The sequence below is a fragment of the Lipophrys pholis genome (genome assembly GCF_963383615.2).
Source record: "Lipophrys pholis genome assembly, chromosome: 22".
In the NCBI taxonomy this organism is placed as follows: Eukaryota; Metazoa; Chordata; class Actinopteri; order Blenniiformes; family Blenniidae; genus Lipophrys; species Lipophrys pholis.
The window spans coordinates 19565982-19582944 of NC_137644.1; the positions used below are offsets into that span (position 1 = coordinate 19565982).

At 40.7% G+C, this 16963-nt stretch overlaps 2 protein-coding genes across 6 annotated transcripts; both read right to left on the minus strand.

Moving 5' to 3' along the window:
- Positions 1-2753: 2753 nt before the first annotated feature.
- On the minus strand, positions 2754-5996 carry LOC308127288 (angiopoietin-related protein 5-like). 2 transcript variants are annotated; one of them, XM_080492235.1, is made up of 7 exons: positions 5908-5996; positions 5641-5710; positions 5527-5554; positions 5343-5434; positions 4574-4691; positions 4169-4348; positions 2754-3140 (listed from the first exon to the last, which is right to left on the minus strand). In XM_080492235.1, exons 2-7 carry the CDS (start codon positions 5707-5709, stop codon positions 2854-2856), a joined length of 774 nt encoding a protein of 257 aa, XP_080348361.1. In that variant the 5' UTR covers position 5710; positions 5908-5996; the 3' UTR covers positions 2754-2853. The 2 variants fall into 2 exon arrangements, with proteins under 2 accessions (XP_080348361.1, XP_080348360.1); XM_080492234.1 differs by lacking the exon at positions 5908-5996 and having other exon boundaries at positions 2755-3140; positions 5641-5896.
- Positions 5997-8523: 2527 nt separating this feature from the next.
- On the minus strand, positions 8524-15330 carry LOC308127285 (NXPE family member 3-like). Of its 4 annotated transcripts, XM_080492228.1 has the most exons (9): positions 14928-15029; positions 13925-14038; positions 13659-13892; positions 12938-13074; positions 11831-12271; positions 10906-11198; positions 10343-10413; positions 9215-9418; positions 8525-9131 (listed from the first exon to the last, which is right to left on the minus strand). In XM_080492228.1, exons 4-9 carry the CDS (start codon positions 13031-13033, stop codon positions 8596-8598), a joined length of 1641 nt encoding a protein of 546 aa, XP_080348354.1. In that variant the 5' UTR covers positions 13034-13074; positions 13659-13892; positions 13925-14038; positions 14928-15029; the 3' UTR covers positions 8525-8595. The 4 variants fall into 4 exon arrangements, with proteins under 4 accessions (XP_080348353.1, XP_080348354.1, XP_080348356.1 ...); XM_080492230.1 differs by lacking the exon at positions 13925-14038 and having other exon boundaries at positions 13659-13721; positions 14928-15047; XM_080492229.1 differs by lacking the exons at positions 13925-14038; positions 14928-15029 and having other exon boundaries at positions 13659-13721; positions 13823-13848.
- Positions 15331-16963: the final 1633 nt, after the last annotated feature.

Consider the following 16963-nt stretch of genomic DNA (forward strand, 5'->3'; position numbering starts at 1 on the left):
AATGTGTTGATTGTAGAACCATGAAGATGTTTGAAATCTTTACCAAAGACTTTAAACTGGACTGAATGTCCTCCTGCACATGAGGATCAAGGTTCAAACGTTTGCCCTGCAGTGAAGGAGTTGCTCTGCTCTGCTGGGCTGAAATGCAAAAATGCCACTTGTCCAGCATGACCACCTTTTTCTTTCTTTCAGGATTTCACTTCAAAAGAAAGTCAGAATGTCTCAGTGTGATGTGGGAGATTAGGAGGAGAGAGTTCTACACGGTTCTTTGTCTCCCTCCGTCTCTACATCAGATTAATCAATAAATCTTCATTTGACACGTTTCCACAGTCAAATTCTAATTGAACATTAAAAACAGAATATCACATTGAAATGTCATAAAAACTACCATGTAGGGGCTACCATCCTGGAAATTATACAACATTTAACAGGTTATGAGGGGTAAATACACAAGCTTCTATATTTTATACATGAAAATCATGAATCAACAGGAATGTAAATGTGAAGGAAGAATCCATTCATCATTTCATTCATCTTCCATTTCCATTTTATTCAGCAACAAGAGACTCTAGTTAACCTGACCTGCTGTGTGTGTTTGCATTAAAGTACACTATGATATAAACCACAAATAAAATAATCACCTCTTTCTCTCATGTAGTGATCATAAAGTTTCAAACTAAGAAAATACAGACTTTCCTCTCTTTGCTTACGAGAAAACAAGGAACTGATTTCATCAGGTTCTTTCCTGAAATCAGAAGTGAAAAGTGCAAAAATGATAAAGAAAACTTCTGGATCAATCCAATAGATTTTGGGACGTTAACGGCTAACTGTTTCTGAATAAATCCTAAAAAAACTGCCAAGAAATTTCCCAAACAAAGCGGATAAGAGAGGCACCTCATGATGGACATCAAAGAAGAAAAGCATCTGATGCTAACTTGGTTCCGCAAACAAATGTGGCGTTGGCGACAATCTGTAATCTACCGACTGTAGCTCTAGTTTATTATTTCGTACTCTTCAATAGACTTATATTCATTCGGTGCAATGTCGTTCAGCTGCCATTATACTTAAAATACTATTGTTTTGAATATTCCTATTGTAAGTTATTAGTAGTAAATAGATTCTCTTCAGGATTGCAAAACAAAACAGAAACTAGCCTATGAAAATGTTTTGGTGGATCAAACTGAAGAATCAAATTTCAGTGGTTCATTGAATTGACTTTTTCAACTGCCACTTATTTTCATGGGCTATTTGTACGGGACAATCAGAACCAAACGATGACAATAAAGATCTTTAATTTCAAACATATTTCTGAAGCATATGTAAAATGTCATTCGCCACACAACACAACTAGCATATGTAGGACAAAATAACATTAATCATGTTCTTGATAATGGGAGGTCTGGGGTGGATTTCGTGAGGCAGCCAGTGGGAAACAGTCATTCCCCAGGCATCCACCAGATGAACGTTTATTCCTTTGAATATGGCTCGAAGAACCTTGTCACGCTGCATCGAGTACCAGTCGCTGGTCGCCAGCACCTCGAACAGCTCTAGACTCTTGAGGTTCGCCGTTCTGAAGATGATCACGGTGTCCGGCTCCCTGGTCAGCAGGCGCACCACTGCCTTGCGGATGCCCAACAGCCGCCGGGTGTAGACCTCGATGGGGAAAGTGGCGTAATGTGACCAGATGCCAATGATGATGACCGTGTTGGCGCCCCCGGGTACTCCGTCCAGTTCATTTGCAATGTAACGCATCTCACTGGTCAAGACGTCAAAGCGGATCGGAGGACCGTGGCAGCGGAACATCACCTTGATGTTGTTGTCATAGTCCAGAGCCAAGAACGGGCCGGACTGTTTTGGGTTGTGCAGGTTGAACTCCCGGAGACCTGGATGTGATGGAGACAGGACCAAATGAGTCAAATCGTAAAGGAAATCTAAACAATACACAATATTCTTACAGAGTGAATACCTGGTAAGACTCCCATGAGGTATTCAAACCACTGCCTGATGGTGGAGTCTCCATACATGTGGACCACCTTCTTGCTCAGACACTGAGTCATGGCTGACTTGTTGAACTGGCGAACCGGCGTGCCGATGAGTGACTGCCAAACACCTTTGTAGTAATAACCTACTGCTCCAGGCACAGCACTTCTCTGCTTCACCTCTGGTTCATCTGTTTAAAGAGTTTAAAAAGACACGCAAACGCCTCGGTCGAGACTAAATCACATTTTAAACCAGGATTTAGTGATATAGCTTTCTCAGAAGTGGATTAAAATAGTCTTAGACTTGTCCTTGTCTTGAGATAAATGATCTCCTCTCTTGAAGGGAGACTAGAGCTAATCCAGGTCTACATCAAGATTTAAACTTCAGATTAAAGGCTGTATGCCTCATGGTGTCTGGTGAACATGGATTTCCTTGGTTACATTGATGATGCTTAAAAACAATAACAACAACAACAATAATAATATATTTTATTTGTAATGCATTTCATATTTGAGCAATATTGAAGTGCGACAGAAGTTAAAAAACAACAGTTGAAGAGTTTATCTGGGCCATTCAGTGGCTAAAAGAAACACCATAGAAAACTTAAAAAGACTTTCATAAAAAGGTTTCATTTAAAAGCGTCTAAAAATCCCTTTTTAATTTTTTTATATGCATAGTTGCAGTCGTGTACTTACATGCTGTTGTTACAAAACACTAAGAATATTGGGCATAATTAGCTTTCGGAAAGAAAGAAGTCAATAAAGAGGATTTTTTGGGAATCTTTTTATTCAATGCTCAGGAAACAAATAATCACTGTTATCCCACTCTTGATTTTTGACTTTAATGAAGTAAAGATGGACTGAGAGGCTCCGCTCACACAGACTTGACCATCATCCTGGTGGCCTTGAGTGAGGAAGAGGAGTGGCCCCTCCAGGTCTCCCAGCGGAGGCCCTTCACGTTGTCGGCGTGGTAAAAGCCATTCAGATAAGCGGAGCCACATCGGCTGAACCACCAGCTGCTGCTGTGGAAGTTGGTACAGGAATGATAAGCAATATCAAACTCGAAGATGCAAGGATTGCAGCCGTCATTGTCTCGGTCCTTGGTGCTGAAGCCGAAGCCGTTCTGGTTGGCTCCAGGGTGGGAACCACGAATGGCATCACCTGTAGACAAGGAGGTGGAAAAAAGTCAAGGGGTGCGTCCTAATAGTCCCTCCTATCTCCTAACAGTCCCTCCTATCTCCTTTCCTATCCACTTCTCCTTAAACCCCAGAAGTGTTTAAGTGGTGGCCATGATAAGTAGCGTTGGAATTCTCACTAAGCCAAGGAAAGGAGGCTCAATGCGTCCTTTAGAACCTCCTTTAGCCTAGGAACCACTGATGCTTCCTTTAGAACCTCCTTTATCCTAGGAACCACTGATGGTTCCTTTACCAAAGGAGACCAGCTCATGTTCCCCCACAATTCCTTGTGGCGACATCATTTAAAGGAACCCGCTCATCGGAGCGTTCAGGGAAACTCAGGATGACTGAAAAAGGAGCAGATCATGTAAGTTACCAAAGCAATAATCTGCCTAGAACAACTTGAAATCATCTAGAACCCAGATCCCAACTAGGAATGTTCTGGATGTTGTAGAACCAACACAGTAAAGTCCAGTTTTAGTGCAGCCTGGTCTCACTCTGATTGGTTCTTTATTCACCTGCAGCCGTTTCCCTTTAGTTCCTCTTTTCCTTTGATTTACATTCAAACCTTCAGATATTTGACGTTACATCAGAGGTTAGAGCCTCAGGGGAACGTGAGAGGAACCACCTTTATACTACTTTTGATCACATTTGGAGTTTGTTCACCACGACAGACGTCACTAACCTTCACCTCTGTTGGATTATTATTACGCCACCCAGTGGAAGTGTGGTCTGATTGTCATCGTGATCACCTTTCCTTAACTCCTTTAGGAAGCCTCCTAACACCTTTCCTGACCTCCTTTAGGAAGCCTCCTAACTCCTTTCCTTACCTCCTTTAGAAAGCCTCCTAACACCTTTCCTTAACTCCGTGATGTCATCCACAGCATTAAGGAAAAGTGGACAGGAAAGGAGATAGGAGGGAGTATTAGGAAGCATCCTAGTTGGAACTCTCTAGTGTAGCTGCCACGATGAGACCAGCTGGTTCTGATGTCGAGGTTTAGGAGGACCCGTTACCTGCAGTTCCTCTGTATGTCCCCACATGGAGTGCATAAGCCGAGTTTTCATCCCCCAGATAGAAGTTTTTGTACTCGGCGTAAGCGGTTCCTCCTTCCTGGTTCCACAGGTCCACCCTCAAGTTGGTCGTCCTGCCCCGGGTCAGCCAGTGCATCTTTTCCAAACCGAGCCAGTGGTCCCCTGGAACCAACAAAAAGCCAGTGCATTGTGACATGTAGTTTCAGTTCAGCCAATATTTAGATTTGCATTTTTATATCATTATAACAAAAGAAATGGCCACACACACACACACACACACACACACACACACACACACACACACACACACACACACACACACACACACACACACACACACACACACACACACACACACACACACACACACACACACACACCACTTACACGTCAGGTGGCCAAACCCAGCTCTATATGCAGCCCAGTTTCTATCGAAGGAAACTGAAGCTCCGGTGCGTTTTTGAATCACCGTCCAGCCGCCGTCTGATCGCATCTCACAGTACACCTGAGCAGAAAGTCCACACGGGGAAATAACTAACAGGGCTTTAGTGATTTTTACTGAAACAGGTTAATGATGGCAATAAATAATCAGATGTTGCGAAGCTTTCAAATGGTTCCAGCCTCCAAGGGTCATGCTTGATGTCTTTTGTCCTCATTAAAATAAGTAGGTTAGTTTAAAAGTTAACTCAAACAAATCTGTGAGTCTACTGTCAAGTCAGCGGTCTGGGATTCCTCTGTGGTGGCTTCTGAAGCACATATAAATTAAGTAATGTTCATTTACTATATATGCTGAAAAATGTGTCATTTCAACTAAAATCAGTTTTTTGCGCCCCAGAATGTTTCCTAACTTTCACTTCAGCTGATAAATGTTGACTTTGGACGGACTAAATATTTTTCCACAGGTCACAACGCTGGTTTTCCTGCATGTTTAAAGCAAATAACAAATAAGTTTATGTAGATTCATAAAACAAAAACAAACAAAAAAAAAAACAACAACGACAAAATCTCAACAAGTTATCGTTGCTAAAACGGCTGAAAAAGTTGAGGTAGATTGTCAACAGCCCAAAAACTAAGTGGCTGAAATAAATCAAATGTGATGTAAAACTGCTGAAATGGCTAAAAACCTCTTTGACCTTCCTGAAATTTGCTTTGATACCTTGAAGGGGATTTTGTTGTGATCAGGCTGGATCATATAAACGCCGCTGCGCGACTCCGGCATGAGCTTCTTAATCTGACTGCAGTCTGCCGCTGATGTTTGAGAGGAAGAAAACCAAAGTTATTCCAAAAGATTTCAGACGTTTTGTCGCGTCCAGTAGAGACGATAAGGACACGAGTCTTACCGTGGGGGAATACATCGACCGGATGTTCCTAGAAAGAGAACAAAAACAGATTTAGAGTGAAGTTCGATTGAGTTTAAAGACGGCAGAACAACGTAGAGTTCAGTTTGTTTTAACCTGCGGTTGTGCTGCGCCGCTGGAAAGAAGAGCCAGGATCAGTCCACAGAGTCCGATCAGCATCTTCATTCTGACCCGAGGGACAGAGACAGATTCGCCTGAACAGTCAGACGTCTTCCAAACATGAACATCAGACTACAAAGACAGTGTGACACCAATTCAATGGAAGCCTACAAAAGGAAGGATTTCATCACATGACACTTTTCTGAACGTCTTCTAGACGATAAAAACTGTTTCTCTATAAACAAACCAGGATGTGTGACCCACCTTTTAAACGCCGTCACTTCCTGTCAAAGCTCAACCGAAAGGAGACGCACAGATCAACAGTGACTGACCCGATCGCTCAGGAAGGGTGTGTCCGTCCTGGTTTTGTCTCAGAATATATAGCGGAGCAGGAACCAGGAGGGGCCTCGGTGTTATTCACTGAATGTTGTCCTTCTAGCTGGACCACAAGCAGCATTCCAATATTGACCAGTAGTTTCTGTAGAGGACTGACCGGAGCAAACTCTGCAGGGCTTCAGGTCAAATATCTCCTGCAGAGTAAAAGAATCCTTTAGTAGGAAGAAGAACCGGGTTGATCCTGGCACACAGCAGGCCTCTTCCTCCATCAACCCGCCTCACTAATGTGAGTGTTCTGATCAGAATCTGGAAACGTTGCCAGTGTGTTGCTTTCAGGATTGACGGACACAGACCGACGCTGGAGTCCAGTCGTCAATCTGGTTTGTACCTGACAAACCAGTTTGGACAAATATTCAGAGGAAAGTTTTCTATTGATGGTCACAATATAGAATTACTGTGTTTCAGTTCAATTTACTCCAGTGGTGCTTAAAGTTGTTTGGACCAGAAGACTTTTGTTTTTTTGTGTTTAAATCTTCTGGTTCTTATTATTTAAAAAAAAAAAAAAAAGATAAAACACTTTAATTCTTCACTTTGGTAGATTCTAAAGAATCTGACGAGTTGGACTTTTGGAGGTAAAGTTGGTTCACAGGCGAACACAAAGAATAAAGACTTTTCCTCTTTTCCTATTTTTTTGCTTGTGGACAGTTTGATTTCTTTGTCTTGCTTCTTCTTTTCCTTTCTCAGTTGCTGCCGTCAGACTCTGGAACAAACTGCCCCCGACATGCGCACCATTACCAACTTTGGCCTTTTTAAATCCAGACTCAAAACCTATTTATTCAGACCGGCTTTTAATACACAGTAATATGGTGACATTTGAATTGAATTGAATTGAATTGAATTGAATTTAAATGTCACCAAATTGTCACCATATTACTATTTTTTCTATTTTATTTTATTTGGTTTGATTTTATTTGACTCTATTGTGGATATAGTGTTCTGTTTTAACTGCTTTCTTTCTTGTTTTACTGTCCGATCTCATTGGAAAGCACTTTGGTCACCTTCAGTGTTGTAAAGGGCTTTATAAATACATTTTGAATGATCATCACATTATTTCACTTTCTACAGTGAAAAACAAACACAAGTGAATTTAAGGTCTGTTCCTACACTCAATGTTGAAATTACTTTCTGGCTGGAGTTGAATTTTATTCCCAGGAGGCCATTTGACGCTTCATTTAGAGACGAAGGCAGCGGAAGATGAACACAAAGCAAATTGTGTTGATTGTAGAACCATGAAGATGTTTGAAATCTTTACCAAAGACTTTAAACTGGACTGAATGTCCTCCTGCACACGAGGATCAAGGTTCAAACGTTTGCCCTGCAGTGAAGGAGTTGCTCTGCTCTGCTGGGCTGAAATGCAAAACTGCCACTTGTCCAGCATGACCACCTTTTTCTTTCTTTCAGGATTTCACTTAAAAAGAAAGTCAGAATGTGTCAGTGTGATGTGGGAGATTAGGAGGAGAGAGTTCTACACGGTTCTTTGTCTCCCTCCGTCTCTACATCAGATTAATCAATAAATCTTCATTTGACACGTTTCCACAGTCAAATTCTAATTGAACATTAAAAACAGAATATCACATTGAAATGTCATAAAAACTACCATGTAGGGGCTACCATCCTGGAAATTATACAACATTTAACAGGTTATGAGGGGTAAATACACAAGCTTCTATATTTTATACATGAAAATCATGAATCAACAGGAATGTAAATGTGAAGGAAGAATCCATTCATCATTTCATTCATCTTCCATTTCCATTTTATTCAGCAACAAGAGACTCTAGTTAACCTGACCTGCTGTGTGTGTTTGCATTAAAGTACACTATGATATAAACCACAAATAAAATAATCACCTCTTTCTCTCATGTAGTGATCATAAAGTTTCAAACTAAGAAAATACAGACTTTCCTCTCTTTGCTTACGAGAAAACAAGGAACTGATTTCATCAGGTTCTTTCCTGAAATCAGAAGTGAAAAGTGCAAAAATGATAAAGAAAACTTCTGGATCAATCCAATAGATTTTGGGACGTTAACGGCTAACTGTTTCTGAATAAATCCTAAAAAAACTGCCAAGAAATTTCCCAAACAAAGTGGATAAGAGAGGCACCTCATGATGGACATCAAAGAAGAAAAGCATCTGATGCTAACTTGGTTCCGCAAACAAATGTGGCGTTGGCGACAATCTGTAATCTACCGACTGTAGCTCTAGTTTATTATTTCGTACTCTTCAATAGACTTATATTCATTCGGTGCAATGTCGTTCAGCTGCGATTATACTTAAAATACTATTGTTTTGAATATTCCTATTGTAAGTTATTAGTAGTAAATAGATTCTCTTCAGGATTGCAAAACAAAACAGAAACTAGCCTATGAAAATGTTTTGGTGGATCAAACTGAAGAATCAAATTGCAGTGGTTCATTGAATTGACTTTTTCAACTGCCACTTAGTTTCATGGGCTATTTGTACGGGACAATCAGAACCAAACAATGACAATAAAGATCTTTAATTTCAAACATATTTCTGAAGCATATGTAAAATGTCATTCGCCACACAACACAACTAGCATATGTAGGACAAAATAACATTAATCATGTTCTTGATAATGGGAGGTCTGGGGTGGATTTCGTGAGGCAGCCAGTGGGAAACAGTCATTCCCCAGGCATCCACCAGATGAACGTTTATTCCTTTGAATATGGCTCGAAGAACCTTGTCACGCTGCATCGAGTACCAGTCGCTGGTCGCCAGCACCTTGAACTGCTCTAGACTCTTGAGGTTCGCCGTTCTGAAGATGATCACGGTGTCCGGCGCCCTGGTCAGCAGGCGCACCACTGCCTTGCGGATGCTCAACAGCCGCCGGGTGTAGACCTCGATGGGGAAAGTGGCGTAATGTGACCAGATGCCAATGATGATGACCGTGTTGGCGCCCCCGGGTACTCCGTCCAGTTCATTTGCAATGAAACGCATCTCACTGGTCAAGACGTCGAAGCGGATCGGAGGACCGTGGCAGCGGAACATCACCTTGATGTTGTTGTCATAGTCCAGAGCCAAGAACGGGCCGGACTGTTTTGGGTTGTGCAGGTTGAACTCCCGGAGACCTGGATGTGATGGAGACAGGACCAAATGAGTCAAATCGTAAAGGAAATCTAAACAATACACAATATTCTTACAGAGTGAATACCTGGTAAGACTCCCATGAGGTATTCAAACCACTGCCTGATGGTGGAGTCTCCATACATGTGGACCACCTTCTTGCTCAGACACTGAGTCATGGCTGACTTGTTGAACTGGCGAACCGGCGTGCCGATGAGTGACTGCCAAACACCTTTGTAGTAATAACCTACTGCTCCAGGCACAGCACTTCTCTGCTTCACCTCTGGTTCATCTGTTTGCGGCAGTCAAACCCAAAGTCCATTTGTTAACTTAAAAAAACAACAACAACAAATGAACAAAAACTCATTCCATATTCTTTTTTAAAGGCATCATAATATCCAACTTTTCACCTCCTCCTCCTGGTCCGGTCGGTCCAGAAACCTTCAATATTCTAAGTTTCTAGCTCCTCCTTGATTTTCCCCCATTTGAATATTGGATCATAGGAGCTGCATTTGGACTACCGACCTGCTCAGTAGGTAGAGCATGAGACTCGCACTCTCAAGGTAGAGGGTTCATGTCCCATGCCGGGCGCCACCTTCCCGTGGGCTCACCACCTGCAGGAAGGTTCTTAATGGGTGCAATGTGATCTGGGTGACGGTGCTCAGACTGACACCCCGCGACCCGGAAACGGATAAGTGGAAGAAAATGGATGGATGGATGGAGCTGCATTCAGAATCTGCTGTGTCTATGTGAGCTGGACTGGCTCCGCCCACACATGCCCATCTTGGGAAGAGGAGGAAGTACTTCCTCTCGTGGTACCATGTGCCAGAGCAGAGCTACCTAATTGTGGGAGGAGTCAAAGGGAGGGCCTACCTTGATTGGGATTGGCTAAACCCCCGATGACACTATATAGGGTTTGATTTCTGATTGGCTGTTTGGAGCAACACACTTTTTAAAACCTGAAACAAGCCAGGGAGAGAGAGGACAGACTGTCTTCACTTCTGGGACGTCAGTCCAGGTATGGGGACGATTAGTACTGTTGGAAAACCTTTAAGAAGTGAATTATGGATAATATGAGCCCTTTAATGCAGTATAGCAGTGCAGTTTTTTTTAACCTTGCTTACACGTAATGTATTATATCTTTTTTTTTTTAGCACATTCCTGTATATTGTTTTATCATTATGTTATGATGGTGGCAGTATAAGTTTGTATTTACCTTCGTTTCTTGGCAACACAGTGACTTCCCCAGGTCCTGAAGCTCGAATGAAGACTTTTAGGTTCACGTTTCTGAAGCAAGAAACACAATGTAAAGTGTCTGACGTCACGTGACCATGAACAAAACTTGTTTTCGACGGTGGTCAATGATTATTAACTGTTCTCTGTGCACAGGTGGTTTCATGACAAAAACGAATAGCAGCATTCACTTAATGACCCAGCATGGAAACATCGTTCTTAGCTTTTCCTGCCGTTTCTGTGTAAACGGACATCGTTTACAACACGTTACCACGTAAACGCAAAACTTTTCTGAAATGAAAACATAAAAACAATGTGGTTTGTTTTTTTAACCTGAAACCTTGTCATGTAAACGGGGTCTAAAATACAGTAGGAATCAAACATGGAGAATATCAGAAAGTGTAAGAAATCACCAGGATGATTCAAGTCTTTGGTAAACATGGAGCAGCAAGTCTTGGTCACTTGAACTAATGTTAAGTTTATTCCTGTTGTGACATTCAAACATGTATGTAAGTTTGATGTGCTCATAAAAAAGGGAACACGCACCTTGTAAATAAGGTCATGTCTGGAAAAGCCTTGTAGTTGAGTGGTCCTTTTACGTGACTGATCCTGTGATCACAGCTCAGAGTCTTTGGCTTGTGGCAGAACCACGGTTCACCTGTGCGGGCGTCGGAGTAGTCGCAGAGGGGACGCTGGGACGGACGCAGGCAGACGTTGCAGAGGGACGTTTCTTTGACCGAACCCGACTGGTACACGCCGGTATAGGTGACCAGATCAGGCTTGTCATTGTTCAGCTTGTGGAGCACCTCGACTGCCTCACTGGGATGAAGTAGAGTCACCTGACAAAATGGAGAAAAGGAGGACCCATCTTATAGATGGCACAAAAAAATGATCTAGAAGATGGTTTTTCTCCAATTTCTTTTTGGAAAGTTTAGTATTGCTGAACTATTCTCACTTATACATTCTTCCATGTAGTCTGCATTTTAACCTCACTAATATAGGGACAATAGCTTTTGAAATGTAACCATGGACTCAGGAAATGACTTCAACCTAAAAGCAGGGAAGCTGGAGGTTTGAGTCCTCTCTCAAGAGGGGAGGGTGGCTGAGGGTCAAGAATCCTCCACTGTGATTGGGCCAGAGAGGACAGGAAGCGGCTCACAGGAAATACCCAGATGGAGGACTGTCCCTGGAGCATGATACCTACTGTTTGTGTGAGACCTTTCTCTTCCATCAGCCTTTAGGAGGAGGGAGTATCACGGCTGGCCTGTACGAACCACCATGTGGTGAGAATGTTCTTTGTAAACTCTTAACTATCTCAGGGCTGTTGTCCTTAGCCAGCCACCGTTTTGGAACATGCAGGATGTTGAATATATTTTGCACCATTAAATGAATTATCCACAATCATTGGCCTTGGTTGGTAAACGTCACGTCGTGTGTGGAGCGGTTTGGACCTCACCCCAATAGCACTCACCTCCACCTGTGCAGATCCTTCCCAGAGTAAAGGGAAAACCACAGAGTAGGTGCCGTTGAGGTGATCCAACACCTCACCTGCCACGCCTGCCTCAAGAGCGCGGTTGTGCAGTCGGGAGAATAAGACATCTCCCCCATACTTCTTGGGACGACCGTAGTAGTCGAACATATTGATCATGACCTTCAGCTGATCCCCGACGAGCCACTGTCCTCCTCCCTCCCTTGGCAGGATGACGAAGCTGCTGTGGGCCGGATCACTGGTGTCTTTTATTGTACGAGGACGTAGCAGGGGTGGAGTATTAGGCCAAGCGATGGAGTTCAGTAGGAGGTTTTCTTCGACTGCCTCTTCAGGAGAAAGATGTCGGAAGGAGCAGAAACTGTGATTCCTCTGGAAGTCAATGGAAACTTTTCGAATAGCGCTGGGCTCGAGTTCATCCTCAAACTGAAAAACAAAATAACAAAACAAAGTCTGATACCTGAATAATACAGATTGGTCAATGGTTTGTGCTTTTACGAATTAAACAGGCTTTTTCCATCAGTAAGATTCTATTATGATTGGCTCTGTCATTGATGGACAATACACATTTGAAAAATACATTTCATTTCATTATTTTATGGACTCAGAATAAGTTAAAATTATGAAGCATCTTTTGGTGAACCTTACGTATCTGTTGAAAGTTTGACTAAGCATCCTCTTTTTTTTTTTTCTTTTGGGCCAACTCTAGACTATATTTGTAGCGCTTAAGCAAATCAATGGGAACATAATAAAACGCAAAAAAATGTCTGTTTCCACCGTAACAGCAGAAACACTGAAAAAAATGTAGTTAGCATGTTGGGCCACTAGTGGGCGCCTGCAGACAACAGTGTTCTATAAGCATCAGCATGGACAGGCCAAGGTGGATTTCTATCTCAACTACAAAACTACCAAGTTGCAGGAGTATATGGACTTGACTTATGGCAAAAATGGTTCTTTAGTCATCGAGGTCATAAATATCTGTTCCTGGGCCAGGTTGGACATGTGGGGCACGGTGCCTTGTGTGGATCTTTTTACTGATTTAAAGAAAAGTTTTCTCTTTCATCAAAACTACTTATTGAAGCAAGTTCTCACCTTGTGATCACATTTATTATAATACAGGCTGACGATGAAGGTAAAAGTAGCAAGGAATAGGAATGTGAAGCACAATTTCAGTTTGGTGACATTCATGGTGGGCCGTCCAACTCGTCTGTCGTCTGTTTGTCACTGTGCTGCAAGGTAAACAAAACAAAACAAACAACCAGCAGGGTTAGATGGGCGTCGCTCATTGCTTCATCTGCTCAGTGGATCATGGTTCTCCACAACAAACTTACTCTACCTCCAGTTTCTGCTCTAAAGAAAGAGTTTCACACTTGATCTCCAGTAAAAAATTGCTGCTGTTTTTCATGTTTGTGTATAAATATATATATATTTTTTGTTCGATATATATATATATATATATATATATATATATATATATATATATATATATATATATATATCGAACAAAATATAACCGATTTTGTTTTTACTCCCATTTTTCATGAGCTGAACTTAAAGATCGAGGACTTTTTCTACGTATGCAAAAGACCTATTTCTCTTGCTGACTCAAAGAACAATATAGAAAATTGTCTTTGAATTTCAATTTAGTCGCGTCTACATTAATTCTGTGGGGTTTTTTTTTGGCCAACGTGCGTTCTGTGGATGGAGAAGCCATTAGAGAAAACTTCCTATTTTGCAAGGCACTGCCAGAAAAATCAACAGGACAGGAAATATTTCGGGTCATGTCGGAATATCTTGACAAAAGCGGGCTTACGTGGGAAAACTGCACAGGGGTCTGCACTGATGGAGCCGCAGCCATGGTCGGGCGCATCAAAGGCTTCGTAAGTAGGGTCAAAGAAAGAAACCCAGATGTTATGGTTACGCACTGTTTTTTGCACCGTAAGGCTTCTTGTGTCCGGTAGACTCTGACCTGCTCACCTGCTCTGAGCACCGCGCACCTGCTCACCTGCTCTGAGGACCTGCTCACCTGCTCACCTGCTCTGAGGACCTGCTCACCTGCTCACCTGCTCACCTGCTCACCTGCTCACCTGCTCACCTGCTCACCTGCTCTGACCTGCTCTTGTTGGTATTGTTTATGAACAATACTCCACACTCAGAGGTGGAGACTTTCTGCTGTTGGTTCCTGTTTAGAGGCTAATAATAGAGAATAAAGAAGAACAAAGAATGACAGCAATGAAAAGATTATAAGATAAGATAAGATATCCCTTTATTTATCTCGCATGTGGAGAAATGTGCAGTGGTACAACAGGATAGTACAGAGAAAGAAGCACACATAGCAGGAACTAAAAAAAAGCAGATAAAAATACAATATAATAGAAACAATATGCACACGGTGCCTATAAGTGTGGACATGTACAGAATATGGGGGTGGATGTATTTTACATAGTAAATACGTTCTTATAACAAAGTCGGTTGTAGATTTTAGAGCGAGACACACCCTCGAGGTGAAGTTCAAAAAGGACAGTGTTCATGGATATACATGCAGTCCTTAATAAGTTATGTATACCAAGTTCTCACGCTGTCAAAATCACCTATAAATTCTCCTTCACACATAGAGTCTGATCAACAAATAAAAATAAATAAAATCATTTTCTTCATGAGGTTTCTCCTCATTCAACTGTTTTCTATTAAATGATTTGTAAATTCAAGCCATCTGTTCATTTAAATATTACTGAAAGTAAAGTATAAAATGCTTCTTGTTACGAGGTAATTTCAGTATCCCCACTTTAAGTTGTGTTATTTTAGTAATAAATACTTTTTTATCTTCAGGTATGGGGATAAAAATAGTAAAAAAAAACAACTAAAGTCTGAGTCGGTACGACTTTTATGAAAACATTTCTGAAAAACTTTGAGAAATCAGATATAAGAGGATATTTATGTGGTTCGTGAAATTGACTTTTTCAACTGTTGTTCATTTTCCTCTGTACAGTCCAAACGGGAAGAAACAAACAATTCTGAAATATTCTTACAAGTTTTAACATATTTTATGTTAAAAATAATTTCTATGTAACATGTGTCTTACCTTAGTGGAGACTCATTTGAAAAAGGCAAAGTCCAAAGAATCGAATGATAGGTCTTCATACAAGTGAGAAATGTTCTGAGTGCATGACTTCCCTCTAATGCTGTCACAACAGAGTAATGTGCCTGACTATTGTTAGTCATGTCACATCTGACTGAACGAACAAGTTTCAGACTCGTAGCCATAGGTTGAGCTGGATCAGTGGAATAAAGAAGTTTTGGATCAATCAAATTAATCACAAGTCTGCTTTCTTTCTTTCTTTCTTTCTTTCTTTCTTTCTTTCTTTCTTTCTTTCTTTCTTTCTTTCTTTCTTTCTTTCTTTCTTTCTTTCTGGTGTCTTGGGTATGGGTTTTTAAGGGACAGGCAAATATAAGCGTTGGTTTCAGCCTTTACCCATTTCAGTGACAGAAATTGTTGAAAACAACAACAACATCTTGTGTGTGAACTTCTAAGCACTATGAACTGAATCCACATAACTACATTTTTGCACTGTGGCAGAAATAAACAATTCATTCATTCATTCTTTCTGTCTTTCTTTCTTTTTTTTTCTTAGCTGTGGGAATGGTATGAACTAGCTGGAACCAGCAGATGGCGGTAGTGTAACTTCACAGGTGTCAAATGCCGTTGAAACCAAGTGAAGGAGAAGGAGAAGAAGAAGGAATCAAAAGTTTTACTCCGTCCTAATACTTCTCAAGCATGTTAATGTCTATGTATGTGTTCATCTATAGATTATTTGTTTTGTGTAAATATATTTTCAGAATGCCCTCCACTGGACGGATCAGAGAGGCAAATAAAAATAGTAATTGAATCGTATCTTGTAGACTCTAGATTTAAAAGAGGATTGTTTAAAATGTTGGGAAGAGGCGATACACAGGGACAAGAACCTTGGAGGAGGCAGATTTATATTTATTGAACACAATAATATGAAATGAAATAAAAATAAAAGATAAACACACACAAACAAAAGTGAATTATCGCACAGAAATCTGGTCTGACCTCTTGAGGGACACAGAGATAAACATTGACATACATAAGTACCCGTCGCATTGATAAACATCTAATAAACTGTATATAGTTCACTTATTTACTCTGACAAAATACATTTTATTTTTTACATTTTCATGCCAATATACCCCCTTTTCAAGTGAGTGCCACCAACCGACTAAATCATTTTCCTTTTTTTCCAGCCTCCTGATATGAATGAAAAATAATCCAACATGAAAACTGAGTGTTGAAAATCCAAAATGTCTCAACATTACAAAATAGTGTCATGAGAAAAATACTAACTGTGAAGTAAATTCTTTTTAAGAGCAACAGGGAGACAAAAAGATCGTTTTTGCCGTTGTGGACACGGCCTCAGTAGTTTGACCAACCGGTTTGGATCCGACAGTGTTGTCTGAGAATAACCATATAAAACCTGATTTTTGTTAAAAACAAAGTATGTAGGTCAATTAAACTTTATTAGATTAATTATACAATTATAGGTGTTGGAGTATTAGGTATGACATAAAATAGGACTTTACGTGCTGAAAATACTGTGAGTTAAATAAACTTAAAACAGTATAATTAAATCATCCTTTATTATCCTTTAAAAGAGTACCTCATGTTCTTGTACTACAATGGAAGTAGCATCAGACGGTCCACTTTCTGTACAGGCGCATTGCTTTTATATTTCAGGCAGAGTCAAATTTTTCGAACACGTATATATTTAAAATGTTCCCATATTCTTTTTACTTATATCCAGTTCTTTTCTGAATACTTGGTGAAGTTTTTGTTCATAAACAATATCAACACTATAACAAAAGTATTCCTTTTCGCAACACAGTGTTGTTTGTGAAATATCTGCAAGAACAGGAATGTTTCTTTGACGGTTAACACAAAAGGGTTTTTCTATTCAGCCATATTCATATTTTAGGTTTGCGGTATATATATTTAAATATCTTTATTAGTGCTGTCAATCCAGTAAAAACAATTAAGAAAATTCTCATAATTTTCAATCAACACAATTTTCTGTAATTGTCCGCAAACAAATGTGGCGT

What these genes read in the sequence shown, in the direction of transcription:
- LOC308127288 (XM_080492235.1), bottom strand. Translation starts at nt 5,709, where the DNA reads ATGAAGATGCTGATCGGACTCTGTGGACTGATCCTGGCTCTTCTTTCC. An exon ending in GCGGCGCAGCACAACCGCAG is followed by an intron (nt 5,555 to 5,640) that starts GTTAAAACAAAC and finishes TTCTCTTTCTAG; the next exon opens with GAACATCCGGTCGATGTATT. An exon ending in ACAACAAAATCCCCTTCAAG is followed by an intron (nt 4,692 to 5,342) that starts GTATCAAAGCAA and finishes CTTTCTGCTCAG; the next exon opens with GTGTACTGTGAGATGCGATC.
- LOC308127285 (XM_080492227.1), bottom strand. Translation starts at nt 13,033, where the DNA reads ATGAATGTCACCAAACTGAAATTGTGCTTCACATTCCTATTCCTTGCT. An exon ending in ATAATAAATGTGATCACAAG is followed by an intron (nt 12,272 to 12,937) that starts GTGAGAACTTGC and finishes TTTGTTTTTCAG; the next exon opens with TTTGAGGATGAACTCGAGCC. An exon ending in GACATGACCTTATTTACAAG is followed by an intron (nt 10,414 to 10,905) that starts GTGCGTGTTCCC and finishes TTCTTGCTTCAG; the next exon opens with AAACGTGAACCTAAAAGTCT.